General features: G+C 52.8%; 1 protein-coding gene and 1 long non-coding RNA gene across 2 annotated transcripts; both read left to right on the top strand.

Annotated features, from left to right (window-relative positions):
• On the top strand, positions 1 to 616 carry LOC113940944. The gene is made up of 2 exons (XR_003525573.1): positions 1 to 48; positions 539 to 616. It is a non-coding gene; the product is annotated as an uncharacterized LOC113940944 (long non-coding RNA).
• Positions 617 to 2398: 1782 nt separating this feature from the next.
• LOC113940943 (hydrocephalus-inducing protein homolog) lies at positions 2399 to 7401 on the top strand. Its single transcript, XM_027632094.1, has 9 exons — positions 2399 to 2572; positions 3205 to 3304; positions 3849 to 3948; positions 4141 to 4324; positions 4610 to 4830; positions 5158 to 5212; positions 5839 to 6043; positions 6412 to 6644; positions 7225 to 7401. The coding sequence occupies exons 1-9, from the start codon at positions 2420 to 2422 to the stop codon at positions 7378 to 7380; spliced, it is 1407 nt and encodes a 468-aa protein (XP_027487895.1). The 5' UTR covers positions 2399 to 2419; the 3' UTR covers positions 7381 to 7401.
• Positions 7402 to 8054: the final 653 nt, after the last annotated feature.

Raw genomic sequence — 8054 nt, 5'->3', positions numbered from 1 at the left:
GTGTTTGAGAAGATCCTGAAGAGCAAGAAGCTGCCACCAGCAAAGCAGGTAAAAGCCTGCAGGGCTCAGATGCTGAGCTTGCCATGGTCTGGGGCCCTGGAACAGTGTGTCCCCCAGGTGATAACAACACAGAGCCCTGTCGAGGCACTGATGATGTTCCACAATAGCTCCACAGTATCTCTGTGGATGGGGAGGTTCTCAGCCTCCCTCAGATGTGTGGAAAGTGGGAGTGCTCTGTGTCCAAGCATCCCATCTGTTTAGAGAGTTTCTCAGTCTGGAAATCATTAAAAATGGTCCCAGGGCAGAGCAGCTCACAGGCATTGTTCTCTTCAGCTGAGTCGCTTGGGAGAGGTTTCTCTCTTGGTCCCACTGTAGGTCCTGCCTCTGCTCTGCAGCCTGCTAACCCACTGGGCATAAAAAAAGCACTTGTACTCCATATAAATCAAAAACTCCACTGCCAAAACCTCAGGGCCTTTAGAGAAGGAGTGTGAGGAGGAAGGTGACAGGAGTATAAACAGGCTTTTCTCTTCTGTTTTAGATTCTGGACTCTCTGGGACTGGGTCCCTTAGGGCCTCCCATTCCCCCTGGCTCTCTTTTCTCTGTGGTCCCCTACCCAGAGGAGGACAGGGTCCCCGCAGCAGCAGAAGACTTCAGACACTTCATCCTTGTTGAACCTGAAGGTGCTGCTGCAGAAGATGATGTGGTGGGTACTCCTTTTGTGCCTTCAGTGAGGGTGCCAGGGCAGGGAACAGGTTGGATGGAAAAGGGTCACCGTGGAGGGGCAGTGAAGACGTGATGGGGCCCCATGTCTGCAGGCATCCTTTCCACCAGGGATGAGAGAAAAGAGACAGCTCTGCTAGAGACATAGAGCAGTTCTGTAAGACAACAGGAAAAAATTCACTTAAACCCATCAACTTGCCTTGATGAGAGGGTCCTCAGTGGGGAGAGGGTCCTGGGTAAGGAGGGGTGTCCAAGGCAAGACACAGACCAATAAGGAAGACCAAGTTCATGGGCAGGTGGTGATTATTTATTCTCTCTCCTGTTGGCTAACAAACCCCATTCTGCTTTCCAGGATGGGGGTGTCTCAGGGCAGGTCCGCTGGATCGTTCCTGCCCACGGCGAGGTGGAACTGAAGATCCGCTTCAGCACCACAGTGCCAGGGCAGTTTGACCAGATGATGAATTTTGAGATCCTGGGGTCAAAGCGCCTGTACCAGTTGCCCTGCAGTGCCACTGCCCTGTACCCCAGCATCAGCCAGAACCCATGGTAAGGCTGGGCCACAGGAGCATCCCACACTGCTTCCCCTGACCTCAGAGCCAGGGCTGCCCCTTGTGATCTTCTGGCTGGGGCAGATGGTGCTGCCTGAGTCACCCAGCATCTCTTCCTCTGCTGGGAGCTGGGAGGCTGAACTGGTACCTCAGCCACCAGGAGGGGTGATGGCTTTCTGACTAGATTTCCTACTTGCTCAGAGCTCCTCATTCCCCATTTTCTCTGCCCAGGCTGGTGTTTCCTCGCTGCAGGAAGAGCAAGGAGAAGGAGGACATCATCGTCAAGGAGTACGTCATGAGCACAAAGCAGTTCTACTTTGGACCGCTGCTTTGTGGCAAGTCAAGAGAGTGGTATGTGCTCCCTGCTCCCAAGTGAGCATCCCTGTGTGCTGCCTGTACAGACTGAGATGTCGGGAGGGGTCTTCTGGTGCCGCCTCCTGCTGCCAGCACACAGTGCTTTCCTCGGTGTGTGGTGAGGGCAACAGTCTCCTCTGCAGCCTTTTCCCCTTCTCTGGACAGGTACAAGGCACAGAACTGCCCTGACAACATCGAAAAGTTAACCATCCTCAATGACTCCCCCATGGAGGCAGAGGTCCATTTCTCCTTTGAGAATGACAGCAAAGGAGAGACATTCCTTTTGGACCCTCCCAGTATGAGGCTGCAGCCCAAAGAGAAGAAGGTAGGAGGTGAGAAGGTAGGGCAGGCACCGTAGAAGTGCCGTTCCTCCTGCTCACGGAGGGCTCTTTGTATTTCTTTTTGTGGGGACGGATTCAGAAGCTGAGTATTTGGGCGTACCCGACTTCCACTGGCCTCATGGAAGACAGTCTCATCTGCCACATCAAGGACAACGCGGAGCCAGTGGTCTTCCGACTGTGCTGCGAAGGGGTGCATGTGAAGCTGGAGGTCAGCCCCCAGGAGCTGCAGTTCAACAAGCTTCTTCTGCACAGGTCAGTCATCCCATGGCTGAGGGCACTCCAAGGCTTGTGACAAAGAGAAGAGGTTTCACTCTGGTTCCAGAGGCTCAGATGGAGCTGCTTCGAGCTGCATTCAATGGCGAGACTGGTGTGAACACCAAGCAGCTGACACTGTCTTCCTGTCTCTGCAGGACTGACACCCAGACTCTAGTCCTCAAAAACGACAGCCCACTGCCCATGGCATGGCATCTGAGTGGGCTGGAGGACCTTGGCGATGAGTTTTCTGTGTCACAAGGCAGGGGCATCGTTGGCCCCCGCACAGACTTCAAAGTTAACGTGGATTTCAAGGCTGAAAAGATTGGCATGACAAATAAGATCATCCGATTGGAGGTGAGAGAGACTTGGGCCTTCCTGGCAGAGCAGGGCAGAGCAAGCAGCTGAGTGCTCTTAGGGACAGAGTCAGGAAGAGCTGCACCTGACAGACACGGGGGTGCTGTGGCCCCAACTTTTGACTCAGTGCTGGGTTGGCCGGGTGCCCAGGCTCTGCATCTGGAGCCTGTACCACAGCTACCTTACTGCTGTGCAGGCTTGAAGGCTGTTGTTTGGTTGTGCAGACCAGCATTCACTCTGGACCCTTTCTGGGATTTTGTTCCCTGTGGTTTAGAGGCTGCATTTCAGTAAGCATGCGAGGTGATTGAAGAGGAGGGCGCTAATTGTCAATGCCACCTGCTCTGGGACACCTCACATTTCTTGTGGTTGTGTTTACAGCCCTGGCCCTCTCAAGGGTGCTTTAGCAGCACCATTCCCTGCTGTGGGAGTGCAGAATTGGGCTGATAAGGTTTCTTACTGCAGCAGAATCCCACCAGGGCAGCCTGTGAGAGGGACAGGTTAGGAAAGCTTGGGAGTCCACAAACACTTGTCAAGCCAGGGAGGCCATGGGGGAAGCAGCTGGCAGAGACAAGGACTTAGAGGCTGTCTTCCAAAAGAGTGGTCTAAGCAGTGTTTGTTTCTTGCTGCCTCAGGTTTCAGATGCAGAAAACATCCTGGGCATTGTTCATGCAGAAACTATCAAAGTCTCTGTGGAGGTCTATGATGTTAATCTGAGCATCGACATGCCTGAAGGTCAGTGGATGCCTCCCAGACAACACAGTCCAGGTGCATTTTACTACCTTAGCAAGTGGGCAACCAAAGCCCTTGGGAGGGGATGGCATAGCAGGCAAGGGTGGCACAGATCCATAAAGCACATACCTTGCAAGCTGTGTGAAGTAAAGCACTGTCAGGGCACCAACAGCCTTGAGTCTCTCCCTTCTGAACTTGGAAATATGCAGCTTCATGTGCAGATTGCATTTGGTGCTTTGAAACAACAGTCATCTGAACAGGCAGTTGGCAATGCCCAAAGGCTCAGCACAGCACATAAAGCAGTTGGATTTGTGCTTGGAAGCAAGGAAATGGAAACCAAGCTCCTTGGCTTCTACCCTGCAGATACTTGGGAGTAAGAAGAGAAAGGGCAGCCAAGTAGCTAGAGAACACTTCCGAGAAGGGACACTTGCTCAAGAGGGTTTTGTGCCATACAAGAACTCCAACTGTGTAGCTTGTGACCGGGTGTGCTCTGCAGCAGCTCACAAGTATTCACCATTTCTTACCTCGCTCTGTGGGTTTTCTGCAGGTCCAGATGGCAGTGTAGAATTTGGAACCATTAATGTCTTTGATAATAAGAAGGAAGTGCTGAGTCTGAAGAACAAAGGCTTATATGACATTGAGTACAGGTGAGTCCAGCTGCCTGGTGCTGAGCTTTTCCTCAGGCTCCCAGGCCTGTGTTCTCCCTCTGTCCATGGCTAGAACCTGTTCCCATGCTGCTCCTTTTTCTTTTTTTTCTGGTCCTATGCAAAGTCCTGGCTGTGCTGGTGGTACCTGTACTTTCAACTGCAGACGTCTTCATTCTCTCCCTTTCTCCACAGTTTCAAGCTGACAACTGGAAGTTCCAAGAAGGGCGACTTGAAATCTCATTTCACTGTCCGGCCACAGAAGGGTGTGCTGAAAGCCTCCCGGCCGAAAGCCTCCCAGCCACCTGTGAAAGTTGAGATCCTCTTCCACCCTATGACCGAAATGCTTCTCAAGAGCAAACCCATCCTGCTCTGCCAGGTGAGCTGCCAGGGCCCGGCTATATTAGCACAGTGTGTCTTGGGAGCATAAGTAGGATAGGTGTCTTTGGCAAAGAAGTTTTTAGCTGGGGCATCCTCTCTCTTACATACACAAACAAAAACTTCCAAAACCATTTCCAGCTCTCTTCATAAGAGAGCTGGAAATCTAGCTCTGGAAGAGGCCTTTAAATAGGGAGGGTGAGCTGATGGAGACCTGGGGTGGGGTCAGGGGACAGGGGTAGAGACTGGCCTCTGCTGTGTTTACCAGCCCCTGCTCTGGTTGCAGGTCTTTGATCCCCAAGTGGGTAAAGGAGGCGAGACCGTTGCCACCATCCCAGTGAGGGTGTCGGCGAGAGCCGTCTACAGCAAGTACAGCATCGAGCCTGCCTCGCCCATCGACTTCGGTCTCATCACTAAGGGCACCAAGAAGACCCAGGTCTTAACTGTAGAGAACAAAGGCGCCCTCAACTTCAAATTCTTCATCCACCAAGCACCTCCACTGCAAAGGTAAGAGAAGACCTGCACCAGCCTTTCTTGTCTGAGGAGGCACCACCACACAGCTGGTGTGTGACAGGCAGCCAGACCTGGGTTATTGTCCATTTGGGTCACTGGCTTGGGAGGAGGGAGCAAAAAAACACCTCAGTATCCCCATGTGTGGGACAAAGCTGGTGACAGAGCTGCTCTGTCCATAAGCTGCAGCAATGGGTGCTGCAGGCAGCTCTCCAGGGGCCATCAGGAGCAGGAAGGCTTTCCTCCATGGGGAGGAAGGCCAGCTTTGGCCTCAGACAAAGGCAGGGGAGCTCAGCATGACACATCTCTGCTTTCTCCTCTCAGTTCACAGCAAGAGGAATCTGCCCCCTCGGTCAAGGAAAGAACGCACTCGACACAGGTGGGTGGCTCCTGCTCCTCCCCAGCATGTGATGCTGCAGGGGATGGGGGAGGATGCAGCTCTGCCCAGGCTGGGGATAGGACATGAGGGATAGGACATGATCTGCAGGATGGAGAGTCCATTATCTGCTCAGTTCCACTGACACTCCCATGCTCTGGCTCTGACCTGCAGTTGTGGGGTCAAGAGAGGGGAGCAGGTCCTGTGTTTGGTGGCTGCTAGCCAGCACAGATCTGGGAACACCACAGGAGCAAACTGTCCCCATCTGAACTCCCAATCCGTAGAGCATTGACAGCTTTGCTTTTCCTTCTTTCCAATCCTCTCCCTCTTTCCCATCATTGCTCTCAGTCATTTCTGCTCTCCTGTACCCCTGGAGGTTGAAGGATCCCAGCCACCACCTTCATTCTTTTCACCAAACTCCTTCCTCTCTGCCACTCAGGACAGACGTGCAGCTCCTCCTGGCTTGTTCATCTCATCCCGGGGCTGCCTTTGGGCCGTGGAGTCATCCTTCCCTGCCCTGCCACTGGGTGCTTGGGCCCAGCTGGAGGCCAAGGCATGGCATCCTCCTTGCTGGGGGCGTTCAGGGCACGGCTGTTGGGCATCAGCCTGTCCTGGTGCTCTTTCTGCAGGCTCAGCTCACTGTAGGCATGTTCACCGTGTCCCCTTGCTCCGGCTCCGTCGGTCCTTGGGGCAAGCAAAACATCACAGTGGATTGCAACGCAGGAGCAGAGGGGAAATGTGAGGAGAAGCTGTACATTGACATCAGCAACAGAGACCCCAAGGACAATCCCCTCGGCATTCCCTTTACCCTGACTGCCGAGTCCTGCTTCCCAGGTACGTCCTGTCCGCAGGTTGCCATGGGCAGTCCTGCTGCTGATCAGCACCTAAACTTGCGACTTGGATAGAGAGGCACCCTGGTCCTGAAGTCCCAGCTTAAAATCCTCAGAGGTTGCAGTCCTTTTCAAGTCCACCAGTGGGGAGAGGCTGGAAGGGATGTGTGGAAGCATAAAAGGAAAGCAATGCCCTTTAAGACTGAGGTTGACTGAGCTCCATCCTCACTGACTGAGCTCTCTCATCCAAGGCTGGGTTTTGCAGTCACCTGGGCAGAAAGGGCTTATCAAGCCTTCTGAGAGGCCAACTGAGTCCAGGTAAATTCAGCAGAGGCTTCTCCAGCCTCAGCCCTCCCTCTGGTCTGTCTGCAGCACTTGTTGAAGACATCACATCCATCTTTGAGAAGTACCCGATCCACAGCAACGTCAATCTCCACCAGACGTTACAGTCAGTGCAAGGCAACGGTGTGTTCATCAAAGATGACAACAAATTCATCTTCACCAAAGTTGTGGTTGGGCAACGGGCCACAGCTCGCTTCAAGATCTCTAATGCCAGCAGGCTCCCATGTGATGTGGTCCTCTCCATCAAAGCCTTGCCTGGAGAGGTAAGAACAAGAGGCCAAGGTGAGCGCTGCTCTCTAAAGGCCATGTGAGAGCCTGCCTTGTTCTCCAGAGTCATTGCGTTCTCTGGCCCAGCTGGACTAGTCTAGCTCAGTGCAGGTCGAACTGCAGGGCAGAGCAGCAATGCCAGGGGGGCACTTGCATTGAATTCCACATCTCTCAAGCAAATTTTGGCTCATGCTTCTGGTCTTTGGTGGGAATCCTGAACATCTCTTGAAAGCACACTCAGAGAGGGGCTGTTATGGCCTGATTGGACAGAGCTCAAAGCAGAGCATTTCCTGGCTTTTCCTTCTCTTGAAAGGCCAGTCCGGGGTTATTTGCAGGGTTTTCCATGCTGCCCCAACCTCCCACATGTGTTGGGGTGGCTGCCCAGCCATCAAAGCAAGCTTTTGTATGCCTGGGCATTAGCGCAAGGTCAGCATCCCCTGGGATGGAGGAGCCTGCCCAGGGAAGCATGAAGCAAGACAGGCTGTCTGGGGCTGTTCCCAGGGATGCATCTATGAACGTACTGGGTCACATTGAAAGATGTTTCCTTCTAACACTGCACTGTGGGTTCCCCCCAAGCCTCACAGCCTCATCAGCAACATCTTCAAGTTGGATCCTGTTGAGATGAGGATTCCTGGCTTATCCCACTCCTTTGCTACGGTGACCTTCACTCCAGAACAAAAGGAGGACTACCAGTGTACTTTCAGAGCTTCCGTTGTTATCCCAAAAAGGTGAGTGACCCTGAGAAGTATTGGGGGGGACCGTTCTGGTAGCTGCCTCTCCTCTTGGTACCTCTCATGCTTTCAGTACTCTTAGGCAGAGTACTTGGCATGAGATGATCTGGGAGGCAGTAACTGTTAGGCAGAGCAGAGCAGAAAAATGAGGAGGATACTTCAGCCTGTGTGAGGGACTCTGAAGAGAAGGCCTTAGGTAGCCAGCTGGAAGTTACTGAGAAGTGCAACAGCTGAGCTGGGGCTTTCCAAGGACAAAGGCTTAGATGAAGCGGTTTCTGTGCCAGCAAGTCAAGATTTCCTCCTTATTTCTGTAAAAGGAAGTGATCCTGTGTGGTTCCCTGCATGCATTAAGCTATTTTTATATCAGGGGAGTGATTGGAGCTCTTATCAAAGAGAAGCCCAGTTCCTCTCCCTGGGACCTGTGTACTGGGGCTCTGACCTGCCCTTCCCCAAGCCTTTAGTGGCTGAACTGGAACAGGGAAGTCAGCTTTCTGCCCTAACAAGCAGTTCCTTTTGTAGTATCCTTGGAAATAATCTTTACTGATGATGGTGTTGATTTGGTTTTCCCTTCTTGCCTTTGTTCTGTTTTCATGGTGTGCTTTTGCTTGTTGCATATGTCTCATATCACTGCAGCCAGAGCATTTGCCACGTCTCATCTGGTGCCTCATTATTTAT

The sequence above is a fragment of the Corapipo altera genome, unplaced genomic scaffold, assembly GCF_003945725.1.
Source record: "Corapipo altera isolate COAL_440 unplaced genomic scaffold, ASM394572v1 61332, whole genome shotgun sequence".
Classification (NCBI taxonomy): domain Eukaryota; kingdom Metazoa; phylum Chordata; class Aves; order Passeriformes; family Pipridae; genus Corapipo; species Corapipo altera.
Note: the sequence above shows the minus strand (reverse complement) of the source record. Positions and strands in the feature narration are given on the sequence as shown.

What these genes read in the sequence shown, in the direction of transcription:
- LOC113940943 (XM_027632094.1), top strand. Translation starts at nt 2,420, where the DNA reads ATGGCATGGCATCTGAGTGGGCTGGAGGACCTTGGCGATGAGTTTTCT. An exon ending in TTATATGACATTGAGTACAG is followed by an intron (nt 3,949 to 4,140) that starts GTGAGTCCAGCT and finishes CTTTCTCCACAG; the next exon opens with TTTCAAGCTGACAACTGGAA. An exon ending in AACCCATCCTGCTCTGCCAG is followed by an intron (nt 4,325 to 4,609) that starts GTGAGCTGCCAG and finishes CTCTGGTTGCAG; the next exon opens with GTCTTTGATCCCCAAGTGGG.